Below are 21,759 nucleotides of genomic sequence, written 5' to 3'. Positions count from 1 at the left end.
AATTAAGCTGTCTCCATGATACCTGCTGGACTTAGACCAAGTTGTCTTCTAATACAATTCTGAGTTATAGTGAACAGAGAAGTTATGGAAAGTACTGTGGATCTGAAAGATATTTCACGAACAAAATGTATGTACAAATATCATGGTTGCTTGTGACCTTTGACCCTTTCCAATAAACTTGATAGAATGGTTTACTTTTGTAAACAACCAATTCTACCAATTTTTATCATCTCAAAACAAATTGAAAATTCTGTTGTCCATTTTCTAATTTTTCCAAATTCTAGTGTCCATTTATCACAACTAGAAGTCATACAACAAAGAACAATTATATACTATGTAACAAGGATTCTGAAGGTATAAACTTGTAACAACTTTATAACTCTAGAATTCTTGTCATCAAAATTTGTCTTTTCAGGTAATGATATGCATAATGCTGACATTTACCTTGTTTTAAACTGAATGCTCGTTAGCAAAGCTAGACTGACTTGATGAACTGCTCATATCAAATTGATTTTTCCAATCAATACGCTGGGGTCTGTACAAGCCACACAAGGTACATTCAAAGAAGTCTAGCAGATTTCTGATGATGCCACGGCTGTAATAGAGTTAGAGGGAGGAACTATTGTTAACTTCTTTCACATTTCAATGTTTTTATTTGCATCACTGGGACAGTAGTGCAGGTGATCTATCCTACTAATTAATCCTACCATACTAATTCATACAAGACTAAAACGTGACATATGAGTCTACAACAAAACATTCATTGTCGCACCACATTTTATAATCTACACTCTCACTATTGGTTTTATAGAAAGGTGAATTCCACTAGATTTGTCAGTCCACTGGTCTAGTAAACCAGTGTATACCAGTATATTTGGTAGTCTATTGGTCTGGTAAACCAGTGTATACCAGTGTATTTGGCATTCTATTGGTCTGGTAAACCAGTGTATACCAGTGTATTTGGTAGTCTATTGGTCTGGTAAACCAGTGTATACCAGTGCATTTGGCAGTCTATTGGTCTGGTAAACCAGTGTATACCAGTGTATTTGGCAGTCTATTGGTCTAGTAAACCAGTGTATACCAGTGCATCTGGCAGTCTATTGGTCTGGTAAACCAGTGTATACCAGTGCATCTGGCAGTCTATTGGTCTGGTAAACCAGTGTATACCAGTGTATTTGGCATTCTATTGGTCTGGTAAACCAGTGTATACCAGTGTATTTGGTAGTCTATTGGTCTGGTAAACCAGTGTATACCAGTGTATTTGGCATTCTATTGGTCTGGTAAACCAGTGTATACCAGTGCATTTGGCAGTCTATTGGTCTGGTAAACCAGTGTATACCAGTGCATTTGGCAGTCTATTGGTCTAGTAAACCAGTGTATACCAGTGCATTTGGCAGTCTATTGGTCTGGTAAACCAGTGTATACCAGTGCATTTGGCAGTCTATTGGTCTGGTAAACCAGTGTATACCAGTGCATTTGGCGTTTATTAGTCACCAGTGTATACCAGTGCATTTGGCAGTCTATTGGTCTGGTAAACCAGTGTATACCAGTGCATTTGGCATTCTTTTGGTCTGGTAAACCAGTGTATACCAGTGCATTTGGCAGTCTATTGGTCTGTAGACCGGTAAATTTCTATAATTTTGGAATCAGTGATTGTGACACTTTGCAGCAAATCATTTTATATGCATGAAAAGTGAATAGAACAAGATATGATAGAACATTGAAGACTGCAAGCACTGGTAAACAGAAAGGAATAAATTTAAAGGGGCAGTCCTCAATCCCGTGTTCTCGCATTAGTTCATGTTGACATTGAGTATTCGCACAGTGTTAGCCCTTAGTTTCCAACTGAAACTTTTCTCATGTTGGTCAATGTGCTTTAGATAAAGCTGATAAAAAACTTGCCCCCTTAAGATTGCTATTACTGGCAAATAGATAAGAATAGATTTAAGATTGCTATTACTGGCAAATAGATAGGAATAGATTTCAGACCGCTATTGCTGGCAAATAGGAATAGATTTAAGACTGCTATTACTGGCAAATAGGAATAGATTTAAGACTGCTATTACTGGCAAATAGATAGGAATAGATTTAAGACTGCTATTACTGGCAAATAGATAGGAATAGATTTAAGACTGCTATTACTGGCAAATAGGAATAGATTTAAGACTGCTATTACTGGCAAATAGATAGGAATAGATTTAAGACTGCTATTACTGGCAAATAGATAGGAATAGATTTAAGACCGCTATTACTGGCAAATAGATAGGAATAGATTTAAGACCGCTATTGCTGGCAAATAGATAGGAATAGATTTAAGACCGCTATTGCTTGCAAATAGATTTAAGACCGCTATTGCTGGCAAATAGATAGGAATAGATTTAAGACCGCTATTGCTGGCAAATAGATAGGAATAGATTTAAGACCGCTATTGCTGGCAAATAGATAGGAATAGATTTAAGACTGTTTTCACCAGTTCTGGGATGGGAGAAGAATTAAGATAGCTAGCACTAGATCACAGATAGGAAGATGGTCTACAATGTACTCACTTGAATGGACTTTTGATGGTTCCTCTTTTACCCTGGAAGTGTTTGTATCTATGTTGATTCATGCGTTCATTGGTTGACATTGCAATCACTACAACCTGAAACAAACACAGACAGCTGTCAATATTTTGAAGAATAATTTTGAAGAATAATTGTTTCGTGTCAAAATCACTACACACAACAATGAGTTGAAGTCATAACACTCTTTTGATAAGAAATTGACAGGATAACTTTGGCCTGATTCAGTGCTAGTTGGATATTTCACTAAAATACTTGTCTTAAAAGCATGTGATGAAATCTGCTCTTGAATATTTTACCTCAAGATATGGCAAAATGGATTGACTGATATGCTTAAAATCTTTTTAACACTAAGTCACTATGGTCGCCATAAGAACATTCTATGAGTTGTGGACATCATCATCTGAATCTTGCTGATCTCAAAAACTTTTCAGAAAAAGAAATTATAAAGTAGCTTACAGGAAAGCGCATGGAAATATTGCATAATTTAAAAAGAGTAAAATTGATTATCATTATTAGAAGTTACGTGAACCCTAACATTTATGGAATAAACTGACAACATTTTAAATGCATTAAATGCCTTTGTGTTGTTAAAACATTTTTGTCATTTCATGAGTTTCACATACATTCTAATCACACCTATGTGGCTAAAACAATTTGTTTTATTTGACAAGTTTGACAATCTATCTTACCTGAAAAGCTATCTGGCTTACTTGACTTGGTAATTTGACCAGTTTACCATTGCAAGTCATCTAACTAAGCTTGCAAGTTGTGTGACTGAGCTGGTAAGCAGCCTGACTGACCTTTGAAAGCTCTCTGACAAAGCTAGTACGCTATGTGACTAAGTTGGGTTACTTGTCTGATTTAGCTAGTATGCTATCTGACTCAATAAGTTGTTTGAATTACCTGCAAAAGCTGTCTGACCCGGCAGATAGACTGAATGACTCAGTAAGTTGCCATACTTAGTGGATAGTTGCCATACTTAGTTGGTAAGTTGTCAGACATAATAGGTAAGTTGTCTGACTTGGTCTGTAAGCTTTAAGACTTGGTTGGTAAGTCGTCTGACTTAGTAGGTAAGTTGTCAGACTTGGTAGGTAAGTTGTTGGACTTGTCTGGCTTAGACAGAAAGTTGTCGGACTTAGAACATAAGTTGTTTACTTACCTGGTACATTTGACAGAGCCATAGCAATCCAACCCAAATGACATGAACGACAGCGTTACAAAAAGTCCAAAAGACCCAGGGTGAACACTTCATTAGTGACCATATAAACAACCAGAAACCATCCTTTTCAAAGTCAGTTGGACAAATTCCATCCCAATCTTTGCAAAAGAAAGAAAAAAAAAATTAGTTTTGTGGGGTTTTGACTGCATAATGTTTATTCTTTTTTGTCTTTTGCAGGGTTGAATTCAATTGAATTTAGTTGAAAATGGCAACTTTTATGAATTTGAGTACCAAACTATGTCAAATAAAGTCAATTCAATTTGATACGTCGTCCATTCAATGTCCAAACTCTCAATAATGATGTCTTATTGTTGAAATGTCAAAATTACACTTACTAGTGTTTGTAGTTTTGAAATTGAATTTTCTGTATTTTTTAAGAATTCATAAATACACAAACACTTAACATAATTCACCTTGGTAAGGCAAGGACAACCCTACACAATATTTCTTATGACTTTTTCACTGGGGATAACTTCAAAATTGACATCTGTTAGAGTTTATCAAGGGTTAAACTTACATTGCAAAGTTCCGTATATACACCAAAATAGCATTCCCTCCAGGAAGAATAAATATCCGATGAAATACTGGTGGTTTCCACTACCTGTAGGGTTACCAAACAGAACAATAACAATGGTTATAAAGTATTGTTGTCATTATCCAAAGAGTACAGCAATTGCAATATAGGTCACAGAGACAATGACAGGACTTATTACAAACTGTGGGATGGTCACTGAATGTACAGATCCTATACAGGGACAATGACAGGACTTATTACAAACTGTGGGATGGTCACTAAATGTACAGATCCTATACATGGACAATGACAGGACTTATTACAAACTGTGGGATGGTCACTGAATGTACAGATCCTATACAGGGACAATGACAGGACTTATTACAAACTGTGGGATAGTCACTGAATGTACAGATCCTATACAGGGACAATGACAGGACTTATTACAAACTGTGGGATAGTCACTGAATGTACAGATCCTATACAGGGACAATGACAGGACTTATTACAAACTGTGGGATAGTCACTGAATGTACAGATCCTATACAGGGACAATGACAGGACTTATTACAAACTGTGGGATAGTCACTGAATGTACAAGATCCTATACAGGGACAATGACAGGACTTATTACAAACTGTGGTGATAGTCACTAAATGTACAAATCCTATACAGGGACAATGACAGGACTTATTACAAACTGTGGGATAGTCACTAAATGTACAGATCCTATACAGGGACAATGACAGGACTTATTACAAACTGTGGGATAGTCACTGAATGTACAGATCCTATACAGGGACAATGACAGGACTTATTACAAACTGTGGGATGGTCACTGAATGTACAGATCCTATACAGGGACAATGACAGGACTTATTACAAACTGTGGGATGGTCACTGAATGTACAGATCCTATACAGGGACAATGACAGGACTTATTACAAACTGTGGGATGGTCACTGAATGTACAGATCCTATACAGGGACAATGACAGGACTTATTACAAACTGTGTGATAGTCACTAAATGTACAGATCCTATACAGGGACAATGACAGGACTTATTACAAACTGTGGGATAGTCACTGAATGTACAGATCCTATACAGGGACAATGACAGGACTTATTACAAACTGTGGGATAGTCACTGAATGTACAGATCCTATACAGGGACAATGACAGGACTTATTACAAACTGTGGGATGGTCACTAAATGTACAAATCCTATACAGGGACAATGACAGGACTTATTACAAACTGTGGGATGGTCACTAAATGTACAAATCCTATACAGGGACAATGACAGGACTTATTACAAACTGTGGGATGGTCACTAAATGTACAAATCCTATACAGGGACAATGACAGGACTTATTACAAACTGTGGGATGGTCACTAAATGTACAAATCCTATACAGGGACAATGACAGGACTTATTACAAACTGTAGGATGGTCACTATATGTACAAATCCTATACAGGGACAATGACAGGACTTATTACAAACTGTGGGATGGTCACTAAATGTACAAATCCTATACAGGGACAATGACAGGACTTATTACAAACTGTGGGATAGTCACTGAATGTACAAATCCTATACAGGGACAATGACAGGACTTATTACAAACTGTGGGATGGTCACTAAATGTACAAATCCTATACAGGGACAATGACAGGACTTATTACAAACTGTGGGATGGTCACTGAATGTACAGATCCTATACAGGGACAATGACAGGACTTATTACAAACTGTGGGATGGTCACTAAATGTACAGATCCTATACAGGGACAATGACAGGACTTATATTACAAACTGTGGGATGGTCACTAAATGTACAAATCCTATACAGGGACATGACAGGACTTATTACAAACTGTGGGATAGTCACTAAATGTACAAATCCTATACAGGGACAATGACAGGACTTATTACAAACTGTGGGATGGTCACTAAATGTACAGATCCTATACAGGGACAATGACAGGACTTATTACAAACTGTGGGATGGTCACTCAATGTACAGATCCTATACATGGACAATGACAGGACTTATTACAAACTGTGGGATGGTCACTCAATGTACAAATCCAACAGAGTGTTGTATCAGGTTTTCCTTGTGCAAAGAAAAACCCACCAAACCGTGGTGTTTGTTATTGATTACAGTAATTTATTTGTAGTTTATCAATAATCTAGCATTGTAAACCTTTTTCACATTGGGTCACCTTGTCATTGATAGGTTGTCAGAGGAAGGGGGATTCACAGGGAGTGGTATTGTAAGTGACAATCCACTATCTGTAACATTGATGTCAAACAACACAATGGGATAAGTCACTTTGTTACTCAGAGAATTTTGAATGAGTTCAAGGGCAGTTACCCTGTAGACTTTTACCCACTGAACCTTCACCCTACCCTTGACTGTAGCCCCAAGTAGCCGGTGGAAATGACACAGTAGTTATAGCCAAGTACTGTAGCAACGCTCTTGATATCATACAAGGAATTGTTGTTAACTACTGTGTTCTAGTGCAGTTACCCCCTGACATTAACCATTGCACATTTGCCCTAACCCTAGCCCTAACTGGTGGGTGGGAAATGTCCAGGTAATAAATTCTTGATCAGTTCAAACTCACACAGTACGGCATCCAGTCAGGGGGTAACCATCCTGACTCATCACATTAAAGGAGGTAATATCACTGATACTGTACAATGGATTGATGTTAGCTACATGTAATGTCTTTAAGGATAGTTATCCCCCAAACATTTACCCAATGCACACTAATCCAAATCCTATCTCTAATCCTAGTCTTGACAGGAGCTTAGAAGATGTTGAAAAAATGTTGGGAAAACTTTCAGGTGGTAAGAACCATCCTGACAACCTTGAATGCAATCATTGTTGGTGAAGACTTACTCACTCAGTTGTCTATCCAGGGACAATGATGATCAAACTTACCAACACAGTTGTCTATTCAGGGACAATGATGATCAAACTTTCCCACACAATAGTCTATCCAGGGACAATGATGATCAAACTTACCAACACAGTTGTCTACCCAGGGACAATGATGATCAAACGTACCCACACAGTTGTCTATCCAGGGACAATGATGATCAAACTTACCAACACAGTTGTCTACCCAGGGACAATGATGATCAAACGTACCCACACAGTTGTCTATCCAGGGACAATGATGATCAAACTTACCCACACAGTTGTCTATCCAGGGACAATGATGATCAAACTTACCCACACAGTTGTCTATCCAGGGACAATGATGATCAAACTTACCCACACAGTTGTCTATCCAGGGACAATGATGATCAAACTTACCCACACAGTTGTCTATCCAGGGACAATAATGATCAAGCTTACCCACACAATTGTCAATTCAGGGACAATGATGATCAAACGTACCCGCACAGTTGTCTATCCAGGGACGATGATCAAACTTACCCCAACAGTTGTCTACCAAGGGACAATGATGATCAAACTTACCAACACAGTTGTCAATTCAGGGACAATGATGATCAAACTTACCAACACAGTTGTCTATCCAGGGACAATGATGATCAAACTTACCCACACAGTTGTCTATCCAGGGACAATGATGATCAAACTTACCCACACAGTTGTCTATCCAGGGACAATGATGATCAAACTTACCCACACAGTTGTCTATCCAGGGACAATGATGATCAAACTTACCCACACAGTTGTCTATCCAGGGACAATGATGATCAAACTTACCCACACAGTTGTCTATCCAGGGACAATGATGATCAAACTTAGCGATGCATTTGTCACAATATGAACAGTGTTTTGATCGAATTGGTTTTCTAATCAGACAGGTTGTACAGAAGATGTCAACACTCAGTTTATTCATCTCAGCTAACTCAATGATTGTCTGTAGAAGGGAAAGAAATCACGTGATAGACATCACTGAATCCTGGATTAGTTCTGGTTCTTATGGCCACGATACAGCTTAATCCACTCCAGGCATTGCGGCAGGACTGCCTGGATTGGCCAATACCTTGTACACATTGCCATGACTGAAAGCTGAATCTGACCCATAATTCATTTCTGTCAAGTATTTGAACAATAACTGTTAACTCTTCCACACGGAAGTGCTTGCATACCATATAGTTTAAATACAACTTGTATAAAAATTGGTATTAAAATCATACTTATACTGTCAGTGATTTACACAACATCTTACAAATCCTTATCATCATTCCTAAACTGACTTGTCTACTCCTCTGTGAAAATATGTCTACTCACAATAAATGTTGTTCTATTTCCAAGTTCATGAAATATCCAGAAAGTCTGATTTTACATTGAAAATATGATCTTGATAAAGTTTGCCTGTTGTCTTATCATTTTGTGTTGCTGTACTGCAGATGTAATCGTAGTGTCATTCAACAGAATGGGATGTTACCTTGTCAAATTATGTCAGGTAAGATGTCATGATATGAATGTCAGGGGTAAGCATCATGGTAGGTAAAGGGTCAGGGGTCCGGTGTCACGGAAAGTCAGATGTCAAGACATGACGGTTAGGGGTCAGCATCATGGTATAAAAGGTCAGAGGTCAGGTGTCATAGCATGGAAGGTAAAGATGAAACTTACCCTTTTCTTTTGTTCTTGAGATGTTGAAATAATTCCTGGATCACTTCTCCATGCTTTGGTGAAATTATAAACTAAGAGAGCTGAGTTGATGAAAAACGGTATGTGAATAGACATCGTGTTGATATGTACACATTCTGTTAAGGAAACAAGTTGCCAAAATTTCTTTGTTTGATAAAGTTTACTGAGTTGATAATTCTTAAATCAGATTATCTCACTATGGGTTGTTGGGTATGTGTTCACAATGAGTACACAGTAATTCAAAACTATAGAAGTTCAGTATACATAATCTTCTGTGGAGTTGGAGGAGTTTCTCTTTTAATGGGCAATAGGCATAACTTTTAACAATGTTTTATTTTTTTTCAGAAAATAAATGTGCTTTTCTTCTTCATCTCCAGCACATTGAAATACAGTTAAAGCCTTGTACACACAATGCATTGTGTGTCAATAATAACATTTTGTACAATACACAATGCTATCAATGATATATGAATATAAGTTTGGACTGAACCAATAATATCGGATTGTAGTCAACTCATACTGGCTATGTTGAAAAGTTGAAAACTAAACAGAAGTATTTTACAAACAGAATGCAAGTAACAGAAGATTCGTCAAAAGTTAATACTGCTGTAGCTTTAACTTGGAATTGAGCCAATCTTGTGTAGAAAGCGAGTCCTGGTACAGTAAATACACTAGTGCCTCTATTTTTGATCTTACTGCTTTGGTTTACCCAGTCGTCCTCTAGAGGTAAAATATGGAAAACAAAAGGATATGACAAGGTGTGGTGGTTAGTGGTAAACGAATTTAAAGGGGAAAGTTTCAAGAACAAGGATTAAGCATATAGTTGCATTCTATTAAGGATGCACTCCCATTGTTTTGTAGTTTGTTCTAGATTAATGTTGACAACAGTTTGAATCCAAACTCTGATTAAACATACTTGTAAGTCAGATTGTTGGCCATCAATTTTCACAGAAACTTATTTTAATTTTATCCAATGATGTTTGGTGATGTTTTGAAAGACATCAAAATGTGATACTATGCAAATTTGAATTCATTGTAACCCTAGTTAATTGAAGACTGATTCATACATGATGTAATCCAAAGCTATAGTTGTCAAATGATTGTGGACACCATACACTTCCTTTACATGTAATACATGTTAGTGGCGGTAAGCAGCTACAGGCTACATGTTACCACCAGAGTCCCCCAGTGATTGTACGATGGTTCCCCTTGGTCTATCAATGCATCACATTTAGGGACTGCAAAAATGTTACCGAGGTTCCAAAATCATTTACTAATGTTCCCTTACCTTTGCAAAACACATCGTTTGTGCCTTTAACCCTATTACCACTAATGGTTTGGACCAAGCCCATTGTTATGGAAGGTGAGTGTGGACCACTTTACAGTGTAAGGGAGTGAACAGCGTAATATGAATTCTCACCACCTTAATCATTTTTGTCTTGTGCTAAGTGGGCCAGGTGCATGATATTGAAATGTACAGAGAGTGAAAAGCTAACTTCTCACCAGGGCAATAGTCTAAGTCAGTGATCTCATACATACTTCTAACACACGGGTAATTGCTGCCATGGCAAAAAGCTCTGTTTGTTCATGAAACTAGCTGAACTTATTCATCTTTTCATCTTTTTAGGCATTTTTGGCATTAAATTCCTGTATAACCTTAAAACTTTACTTTTGATTATTTATGTATTTGTATGCAATTTACCTGTAGAAATCCACCACATCGAAAATATGATTGGCTGCCTGAGACTTTAATAACTCACTGTGTGTTTGTGATAAAGTCTGAGAACAATAAGGAACACTGAAGATAATGGACTTACAAACAAGTCAAATTTATTAAATGTATATAAAGGATATAGGGCCAATAGAAGACAAACCACGATGTGTACATCAACAGTTTGGTTGCTAAGTACACAGACACTGGCGTCACGTTGCCATAGCGCTCATCAAAGAACATCCTGTAAATATGAACAGAATTGTGATACAATAATGACAGCATGCTTTTGGTAAAAACATATACAATGACATCAAATTAGAAGACAAGATTGGAAATTTACATCTGCTTTTTCAATTCAAGAATAACTAGTTTGTCCATTTTTGACCACCACGTAATGTTTGTGGCCCTTGCATGTATAAACAACCACTGTTCACTGCTAAAGGATTTGAAAACTGTCACAGAAATATTGACATTTCGGATGGAAGTTTTCCTTATTTTTTAAGCCATTTAGACTGACCTTTGACCTCACAGTTAAAGTCAGATGTCTTTGGATACTCACAAAGTGAAAGTGGTGTTTTTAAACAACATTGCTGTGATGTGTGAATATATCATTGACAACATTCAGAAGTTATTCAAGGGCAGTTTATCAACAGATAAAGATCTCCATGTTTATTTTGTAATGGCCATCATCTGTTTTATTTTCACCACAAGTAAATATTCTGATGGTCTGCGTCAACTCCATCAACAACTTTAGCTGAGAACCTTGGAGTACATTCCTACATAATATCAGATGACTTTTCTAGTAAAAGGAATAATTTGAGCGACTCACCTTGACACAAACCAGAAGAATAGATAGGTCAGACCTAGTAATAGTGCTTTGATGGAATAGGAAAGTTCTAATTCCGGGATAAAACCAATCAGGAAAAATAGAAAAAATGGTACTGAATACATCACTCTGGTTCTATAAGTCTGAAATAGAAAGAAAAAAAATATTACTGCAAAAACAAATTCCTACATCCCTACACTTGATAGATTCTGTAACATAACCTAAGTACTACTTCCACACACACAAAGTACAATAGGGTTAGCATTGTGACAACAAATTAATGACTAGCATGTAAGGTTTCTGAAAATGCTGTCAACATGAAAGACATTGCAAAGACAGTCTGTACAATCTCACTTTGTTCTTCCAACAAATTACTCTGTTGAGTCCATGGACATCTGTCAGTTATAGACATTCCATTGTAAATAAAGTGACAACAGCTGAAAGTGATTATCACTCATGATTACATTCACAAATGACATAATTTCTACTGGATAAAGACATGTTTCTCTAATCAATGCAAGACTTTAAGGAGATCGTCAAACATCAACATGTTGATTTCCAATGTAAGGCAGGTGCTATCATTAAAGCAATGAGCGCTGTCCGGCTTATTTTCAGTACAACACTGATTCAGAAGCACTGAAGCTGAATATTTGTATCAAACATCAAACAAATTAACACTTTTCACATCAGGATATTCCAAATGAATAAACAAATTTAGCCGCTGAGGGCGCTGTTCCAAACCACTTACTGACCTTGTTCATAGCTAGCCTGTTAAGAATTCCCATACTCTTGAAATGAGTTGTTCCTCTGTGTTCTTGGATTTTCTTGACTGCATACAAATTTTTCTTGGCAAGAGCCAACTTGAAGACACTTTCTCCCTGAAATTAAAACAACAGAGACTTACATCATCAGAGCTTTGTCGCTAAAAAAATATTCTGAATGAAAAACGTCAGAAAAAGTAATAGTAACTTTCTACAAATCATTGATTGATAATACACCTTTGATGTCAGAGCACAGTCGAATAATGAATTAGGTAACTTTCCATGATTTGTCTTCAAAGAAATGTTTTGATGATTTCTACACGACATGGTATTGACGTTTGGGTGTGATAATATTTTTGCTTGAAACTTGGCTTTGATCAAAATTCCATGACAGAATTCAGGCAAGATATCTGCTAGTATTAAATAAATGTTTTGATCGTCAATTAAACTGATAGATTCATACTGACTAAAATACCAGGATAGTCATAAAAGGTCTCAGAGAGGTCAAAAAAATGTCAAATTTCAGATAAATGAGTCAAAGTGATTACACTATTACCTTTGCATTTTCTACATAGGAATCACTACCAGCATTGAGTAAGACTTGAAAGACACATGAGTTCCCTGACATCACTGCCCAATGTAACGCTGTATTCTGATGCACTCTGTCTTGGAGATTAATGCTGGCACCCATGGTTAACAACAACCTTGCTGGATCCACTCTGTATAAAAATATCAACAGTTCATGTCAAATGTTAGTAAAAGCGGAAACAGGTCTTTGGTTTTGAGAATGACATACACTGGACATTTAACCAATGGACACTTGCCCTGACTGTTTCAAATTGGTCTGTCAGAGCTGTCCAGCTGATAGATGTTAAGCAGTATACATCCTGATACCTAAACATTTGATGACAATTGCACTCCAACTGGAGTTGCTATCTACAACTGATCATTTTTGCAAAGCTATAGAATGAGAGGTTTGGTCATGTGAGGGCGCCCTATAACCTCTGACTTTACACAATCACTGACAGTGGAGTGTTGGATAGTTGTTCTCCATTAAAATCTTGTTGGAACTAATAACATCACAGCATCTATTTTATTGACAGTCAACCTGTTAATAAGACTGTCCACACGGTTTACAAAGAGCTTGATCAGATTAGCATACTCACAAAGGTTGCCTGTCTATTGTAACACCTATTACCTGTCACATGTATAAACACAAATAACTAGCACAGTCCCTCATTTGTTCTGTCGAAGTCAAACAGTCGCCAAAACGATCTACTAGCTCTTAAATAAAGGATAACTTTGCCTGCAAATTATTTCTAGTTGGTTTCATAGCATGACTAAATGATCTCCAAACTGTATCACCAAGACAGTGAGGAAATACTCAAATGACTAGCGCATTGTGGTGAAAACAGAGCGAAGAGGCAGATTTGAAGGATTTAACAGCGGAGTCTGAGAAAACGTATTCATAATTTTACTGGATACTGAATGTCTATGATTGACTATCTGGCAATGGAATTTATGGACATACTGGAGGAACATTGTGAATAGCACGGATTGCAATGACGTCATTTTCTTTCATAAATATGCATTAAGTATTTGTCCAAATTTTTGGCAAGAACGAAAAAAACCTAGTGTTAAAATACAGTTGATACTAAAAGTCACAGTAATGTATTGCTAAGACTACAAGCTACAACAACAGCAAAGCATGCAACAACAAAATTTGTCCAAATTTCAAGCAGCAGAGTCCAATGTTGCGTGAATGCAGCTATATTTAGTAACAAACCTGAAATTGCGAACAATGCTATTGATCATTCTGGTCAAATCGCAATATTAGGCAGAAAATTGTAAAGTACGTGATTTAATTACTCTTGAATTCATCCTTTTTTGCTCTGCCAGCATACATGTACATGTATAGACTTATGACATTGTCATAACATCTCTTGCAAATACAGCCTTGCTGATGAATATCGAATATTAGAGCAACAGTAAAGAGATGTTCTAATATCTGGTTTATGTCAGTTATACTTGTAAAGTTAGAGAATCGAGTGTCTCTCCACAAACTTTACATTCTCCTATGCTAATCTGTGTAACAGCAAAGAGATTAATTTCTAGTGTATGTCATTTGTACTTGAAAAGATCAATCCTTTCTAACAAGAATCAAGTGTCTCCCGCAAAACTTCGCATTCGATTACTATAAGTGAAAAATATTATGTACAATTGTATATGTGTCCCGAGGGTACACAGTCCCTTGTTTGGGCTATAAAGTTTTTATTACATGCCTCTCTTGCATAGTTTTCACCCCAAATTTTTGGGTTTCCACACAAATGACAACCATATGTTTTATTTCCATGTTAGATGAAAAAACTGTTGTAAAAATAGAACAATTTTCATCATCAAATGGTGCATTGATTTATCTAAATTACTCTTATGCAGTTTATCAAATTTTTTACACATAAAATTGCTAAAACATTATTTCCTACTTAAAAATTTGTAATTTTATCATTATTTAAAATCCAAAAGTTGTCAAATTGAAAATAGTTCTGGTTCACTTTTAGTCAAATGATGACCATGCATCCTGCAACATCATCAACAAGTTACCATTGAATCCTATGGAGCATGCAAAGTTCAATATACGAGGCATGTAATAAAACACAAAAATTTTAGAATACAGAAAGTTTGCAAAAGACTGGTGATACTTACGAAAACATTCTGTAACAGGACCACATTAATGGTGTCATTCCATTCTGGTCCATCAAATCTGGATCCTGTAAATTCAAAAGAAAAGTGTATAACTTGAATTATTACCAAATATTAAAAACAGGTGTAGTTTGTACATGTAGATGCTCGAAAATTGCAAGTATATTCACAATTGACTTATTTAACTCACCTTGTCCTTAGGTACAAGATATTTAAGCATGTACGATTGGAAAAATATAAGCGTACTGCGCCGATTGCCACGCAGAAATGTATCCATAGTAACCAGGCGCGCAAAGTGACGTTCCGAACGTTTTTGCGCTGTACAAAATGTCGTCTGCAGGTAAAGGAAAATCGCGCCGAGAAAATGTTCAGCGTGCCCTCAAAACACACTTGAAGGTACGAGAATTCAGCAAAGAGATAAAAAAATGCAACATGACTGTAGCCTGTACAGCGTAAGTCAGAAGTGTGACGTCTGATTCACTATACAAGAGGAGGTCGTGGTTAGGCCTATAATCCAAATGATAGTGTCCCGCTAGTAGACCTACCGGAGAATGGAAGAATGGCCGTCGCATTGTCGATTTGAGTGAACTAGCCGAAAATCTTGACACTTGTGTCAGTTGCGGGCTTGCCTTTACGATTGTCATCGTGTATTGGAGAAACGCCAAGTTCACGGCCTCGGCTCCTGGCTCCACGTAGTGTGTGACAACTTACTTAGCCTGCAGCGAAGTCAACCTAATCCCCACCGATAAGCGTCACGGCAATAAATATTACGTGATTTTTTGTATGCTGTATTAATATATAGACTCTAAAAAGTAGAAGAACCTAAAAGTCTTTGCTTTGTTCTGTCATTTCCCTCTCCATAAAGTTTAATGGTGGGCTTAAATCATGACCATGCCTGACAGGGCCACTGCAGGTAGCCACGGCAGCTAGGTCAGCGGCATTTGAAGAGCGCCCTCGTGCGACGAACCGGGGAGAGCATGGTTTATCGCCAGAACCTTTAAATCCTAGTTAGTTTTTGCAAAATTGTGAAAAATCGAGCTCGGTGACCTACTAAACAAAATGTGGTTTTGGAAAATTCACAAAAATTGCTATTATTTAGCAAAGTTTGAGAAATTGACATTAGTAGAAACTATCAATAATTAATAAATTACCCTCTTCCATTCCTAAAATTTGGGGCATATTTGTTGCAATTTTGGTTAAAAAATAAATATGGTGACTTTTTAACTTAATTTTAATGTAAGTAAAATCTTCAAAGTAGCTTAGATTTATAATTCTTTATTCTTTTACAGTGTAAACGTGAAAAATGCAATCATGATATAAATATGAAAATGATGACCTGTTTATTGATTTTTAGTGATTTTTGAAAAACCGTGAATTTTTAATGTCATTTTGTAAAAAAACAAGCGCGGTGACCCCATGTTTTTTTCCCAGTTTTGGACTATTCACATATGTAGGTATTCAAAAATCCCCATTTGAAAAAATTGACATTACTTTTACTTTTTCCGATCGTACATCCTTAAGCAATGCAATCGACACACTGACTTACCAAACTCAACTCGCACTAATACTATAGCAATAAGAGGCACCAAGATTGCAGTGTGACCAGACTGAGTTGCTAAACTCACCTCATCCTTAGCTATAAGATAAGCTAAGATTGCTGTGTGACCAAACTGACTTGCTAAACTCACCTCACCCTTAGCTATAAGATATGCTAAGATTGCAGTGTGACCAAACTGACTTGCTCAACTCACCTCACCCTTAGCTATAAGATACGCCAAGATTGCAGTGTGACCAAACTGACTTGCTAAACTCACCTCACCCTTAGCTATAAGATACGCTAAGATTGCCGTGTGACCAAACTGACTTGCTAGGTGCACACATGCACAGCCTTCACCGTCAAGTATGGATGGATCAGCACCATATTGCATGAGTAGTATAACCATTGGTAGATGACCCTGTCTTGTTGCCCATTGTAATGCCGTGGAATTCAATTCACCTCCTAGCTCATCTATTATTGCACCTTTATTTATTAAATACCTGTGAAGAAACAAAACAATGTCATAAACAGATTATGTTCAATCTTGGAACGATGTACTTGAAATTCAACTGTCATTTTTCTAGCAAGCTGAAATCGTTGTTAGTTAACCTATTGTATCTCACTCTGATCCACTCAACATCTTTTAAGTTTAAAATTCAGTATTGTTTTTGAAATGAGATCATACACTCATAGTCATCATACACAGATAAAGGTATTGTTTGATAAAACTTTGCAGATTTTTTTGTTTCGCCTGCTATGCCACCAATGATGTCATATTATTGGAATCTCTTGGACAGCCAAGCCAAGATATAGAATGGTCAATGTTATCTGTGACTTTGTAGCCCGACATGTACATGTATGTATGTATATTCCACAGCTCAGTGCTAAAACAATCAAAGTCCAGCAATGGTCAATGTGATCTGTGATTTTCTTGCCTTTTATTCCATAGCAAAGTATTAAGAAGAATCAATATATAACTGACTGAAATAGTGTGATGGTGAGGATTCAAAGCCAGTGGTATGCATGTTACCTTTTGATGTGATGAAAAGAAATCAATGTCAAGTATAGTCAAGGATGCCTTTCAGTTCAAGCCAGAACAAGCGACCTAGCGGCCGATATAGCTCCGCTGTGTTTATGTACAGAATAACTATTTTTGACACATGTTGATGAAGAAGGTGGAAATCTTTGATAACTCAATGCAGTGGCCAGAAAAATTGGCTAAAATTTTTTGACCAAAATGAGAAAAATTGCCCTAAAATTCAAAATTGCAGATGTCATCATTATTTCAATAAATATCATTTAGTTCATCTATGGAAACCTGTATACCAAATTTCAAAGCTATCAGATAAGTAGTTTTGGAAATACACATTTTTTGTCCAAAAATGGCAAAAATTGCCCAAAAAATACAAAATTACAGATTTCATCAGAAATTCAAAATATATTACGTAGCTTATCTGTAGAAACCTGTGTACCAAATTTCAAAGCTGTTAGACCAGTACTTTTTGAGAAACACATTTTTTGACCAAAAATGGCAAAATTGCCCCAAAATTACAAAATTGCAGATTTCATCATTATTTCCATAAATATCATTTAGTTCATCTGTAGGAACCTGTATACTAAATTTCAAAGCTATCAGATGAGTAGTTTTGGAAATACACATTTTTTGACTAAAATGGCAAAAATTGCCCCAAAAATACAAAATTACAGATTTCATCAGAAATTCAATATATATTACTTAGTTCGTCTATAGAAACCTGTATACCAAATTTCAAAACTATCAGACCAGTACTTTTTGAGAAATACATTTTTTGAACCAAAAATGGCAAAAATTGCCTTAAAAATGCAAATTTGCATATTTCTGCACAATTTGAACAAATCTGAAATAGATCATCCCTAGGGACATATGTACCAAATATAAAAGCTATCTGACCAGTAGTTTTGAAGAAGAAGATTTTTAAAGATTTTTTTTACCAAAAATGACAAAAATTGCCTTACAAATACAAATATGCAAATTTCACCACCATTTTTACAAATCTGGTTTCAGTCACCCTAAGCAAACTGCATATCAAATTTCAAAGCAATCGGACAAGCGGTTTCAGAGAAGAAGATTTTTTTACCAAAAACACCAAAAAATGCCCCAAAAATACAAATATGCAAATTTCACCATGATTTGAACAAACTGAAGTGAGGTCACCCCAAGTGAACTGCATATAAAATTTCAAAGCAATTGGACTTGTGGTTTCAGAGGAGAAGGCAATTGTTGACGGACGACGACGGACGCCGGACGCCGGACGACGCCGGACGCCGACGGATAATCAACCTATTTGATAAGCTCCGCGTCGCTGACAGCGGAGCTAAAAAATTGGCCCGATTGAATCATCGTATACAGTTATCGCAGCACTGTACTGTATTTTGAGTACTTTCTAACTCTGTTCTGCTAGACATACTGCAGAATGCTTTGAATAAAATGAAAAAGTTTTTTACTCGCCCCAAGTTTTCTTAAAATACTGTAAAATACTTCAAATCAAAATTAAGATGTGTGCAGTTTGTGAATGTCAAGATAAACCTTGAACAATACATGATAATCAGTGCAGTTTATTTCTCTGAGTGAAAGGAAACGACAAAATATCTGATTTTTTTACAAACATCTGTGTAGTGTTGTCCAAGGAATATCCGAGTAAACTCCAAGACATGGATGACTGACTTACTTGACTAGATCAATTCTATTATTAATAGCAGCCCAGTGTAGTAATGTAACATTTTCATGATCTGGTTGTCTTACATCATACCCTTCATCAACAAGTTCTTTAACTCTTTCCAGTATTCCATACTGTGTTGCCTTGACGATGTCCCATGAACTGTAATCGTCTTCTTTCTTCTTGATGGTTGGTTGTTGCTGTGCGAGGAAACTGTTGACATCAGCCATGTTGGGTGGTATTGGTGCTTGTGATGGGTACGGTAGAGTTGGATCATAGGTTGGCTGGACTGGGTAGGGCTTATGTACATGTCCCTGTCAGTGAAAAATATACAGGTTACATTGTCATGTTTACTGTCAACAACCAAATAAATACAATACAGTATGAGTATATATAAACTGGACTTGTAGAACATGTTGACTGAAACAAACCCAAATACATGAGAACTTTAAATGACTGTACAGATCTGGTCACACAACACATCTGATACATGTAAGTATTTTACAAAACGGTGCAAACTATTCTATAATTTTAGAAACCCGGCTAACACTGATCCTTGTTACAGCTTACAGTTACTAGATTGATTTTCTTTAAAGGGAAGGTATTCATCAACTTCACTCACAGAGAGTAAAGCACCCTTTAACCCTTTCACCCCCAGTTCCCTGTATACAGGTCCAACTTTACCATAGAAAACAATGGATTTGGGACAAACCATGGTGGTGAAAGGGTTGAAGGGGAGGGAGTTGTCAACTGCACTCACAGAGAGTAAGGTACACTTTAAACGGGAGGGAGTTGTCAACTGCACTCACAGAGAGTAAGGTACCCTTTAAAGGGAAGGGAGTTGTCAACTGCACTCACAGAGAGTAAGGTACACTTTAAACGGGAGGGAGTTGTCAACTGCACTCACAGAGAGTAAGGTACCCTTACAACCAATGTAACAAGTCAACTGCACTCACAGAGAGTAAGGTACCCTTTAAAGGGGAGGGAGTTGTCAACTGCACTCACAGAGAGTAAGGTACCCTTTAAACGGGAGGGAGTTGTCAACTGCACTCACAGAGAGTAAGGTACACTTTAAACGGGAGGGAGTTGTCAACTGCACTCACAGAGAGTAAGGTACACTTTAAACGGGAGGGAGTTGTCAACTGCACTCACAGAGAGTAAGGTACACTTTAAACGGGAGGGAGTTGTCAACTGCACTCACAGAGAGTAAGGTACCCTTACAACCAATGTAACAAGTCAACTGCACTCACAGAGAGTAAGGTACACTTTAAACGGGAGGGAGTTGTCAACTGCACTCACAGAGAGTAAGGTACCCTTACAACCAATGTAACAAGACTGCTGCACTCACAGAGAGTAAGGTACCCTTTAAAGGGGAGGGAGTTGTCAACTGCACTCACAGAGAGTAAGGTACCCTTACAACCAATGTAACATGTCAACTGCACTCACAGAGGGTAAGGCACCCTTACAACCAATGTAACATGTCAACTGCACTCACAGAGGGTAAGGCACCCTTACAACCTATGTAACATGTCAACTGTACTCACAGAGAGTAAGGTACCCTTACAACCAATGTAACATGTCAACTGCACTCACAGAGAGTAAGGTACCCTTACAACCAATGTAACATGTCAACTGCACTCACAGAGAGTAAGGTACCCTTACAACCAATGTAACATGTCAACTGTACTCACAGAGAGTAAGGTACCCTTACAACCAATGTAACATGTCAACTGCACTCACAGAGAGTAAGGTACCCTTACAACCAATGTAACATGTCAACTGCACTCACAGAGAGTAAGGTACCCTTACAACCAATGTAACATGTCAACTGCACTCACAGAGAGTAAGGTACCCTTACAACCAATGTAACATGTCAACTGCACTCACAGAGAGTAAGGTACCCTTACAACCAATGTAACATGTCAACTGCACTCACAGAGAGTAAGGTACCCTTACAACCAATGTAACATGTCAACTGTACTCACAGAGAGTAAGGTACCCTTACAACCAATGTAACATGTCAACTGCATTCACAGAGAGTAAGGTACCCTTACAACCAATGTAACATGTCAACTGCATTCACAGAGAGTAAGGTACCCTTACAACCAATGTAACATGTCAACTGCACTCACAGAGAGTAAGGTACCCTTACAACCAATGTAACATGTCAACTGCATTCACAGAGAGTAAGGTACCCTTACAACCAATGTAACATGTCAACTGCACTCACAGAGAGTAAGGTACCCTTACAACCAATGTAACATGTCAACTGTACTCACAGAGAGTAAGGTACCCTTACAACCAATGTAACATGTCAACTGCATTCACAGAGAGTAAGGCACCCTTACAACCAATGTAACATGTCAACTGCATTCACAGAGAGTAAGGTACCCTTACAACCAATGTAACATGTCAACTGCATTCACAGAGAGTAAGGTACCCTTACAACCAATGTAACATGTCAACTGCACTCACAGAGAGTAAGGTACCCTTACAACCAATGTAACATGTCAACTGCATTCACAGAGAGTAAGGTACCCTTACACCAATGTAACATGTCAACTGCATTCACAGAGAGTAAGGTAC

General features: G+C 37.3%; 1 protein-coding gene across 2 annotated transcripts in view; it reads right to left on the bottom strand.

Moving 5' to 3' along the window:
* LOC139142261 (palmitoyltransferase ZDHHC17-like) overlaps positions 1 to 21,759 on the bottom strand; it is a 35,936-nt gene that overhangs the window by 5,304 nt on the left and 8,873 nt on the right. For both annotated transcript variants that reach the window (XM_070712154.1, XM_070712147.1), the window contains exons 2-14: positions 19,186 to 19,487; positions 16,755 to 16,977; positions 14,944 to 15,008; positions 12,797 to 12,959; positions 12,232 to 12,357; positions 11,483 to 11,622; positions 10,794 to 10,894; positions 8,922 to 9,046; positions 8,046 to 8,202; positions 4,301 to 4,384; positions 3,724 to 3,881; positions 2,547 to 2,641; positions 445 to 595 (exon numbers count right to left, since the gene is read on the bottom strand). In XM_070712154.1, coding sequence (XP_070568255.1) covers positions 451 to 595; positions 2,547 to 2,641; positions 3,724 to 3,881; positions 4,301 to 4,384; positions 8,046 to 8,202; positions 8,922 to 9,046; positions 10,794 to 10,894; positions 11,483 to 11,622; positions 12,232 to 12,357; positions 12,797 to 12,959; positions 14,944 to 15,008; positions 16,755 to 16,977; positions 19,186 to 19,487 — 1,884 coding nt within the window. In that variant the 3' untranslated portion in view covers positions 445 to 450. The remainder of the gene's footprint in view (positions 1 to 444; positions 596 to 2,546; positions 2,642 to 3,723; positions 3,882 to 4,300; positions 4,385 to 8,045; positions 8,203 to 8,921; positions 9,047 to 10,793; positions 10,895 to 11,482; positions 11,623 to 12,231; positions 12,358 to 12,796; positions 12,960 to 14,943; positions 15,009 to 16,754; positions 16,978 to 19,185; positions 19,488 to 21,759) is intronic.

Source organism: Ptychodera flava, chromosome 1 (assembly GCF_041260155.1).
Source record: "Ptychodera flava strain L36383 chromosome 1, AS_Pfla_20210202, whole genome shotgun sequence".
Lineage (NCBI taxonomy): Eukaryota > Metazoa > Hemichordata > Enteropneusta > Ptychoderidae > Ptychodera > Ptychodera flava.
Note: the sequence above shows the minus strand (reverse complement) of the source record. Positions and strands in the feature narration are given on the sequence as shown.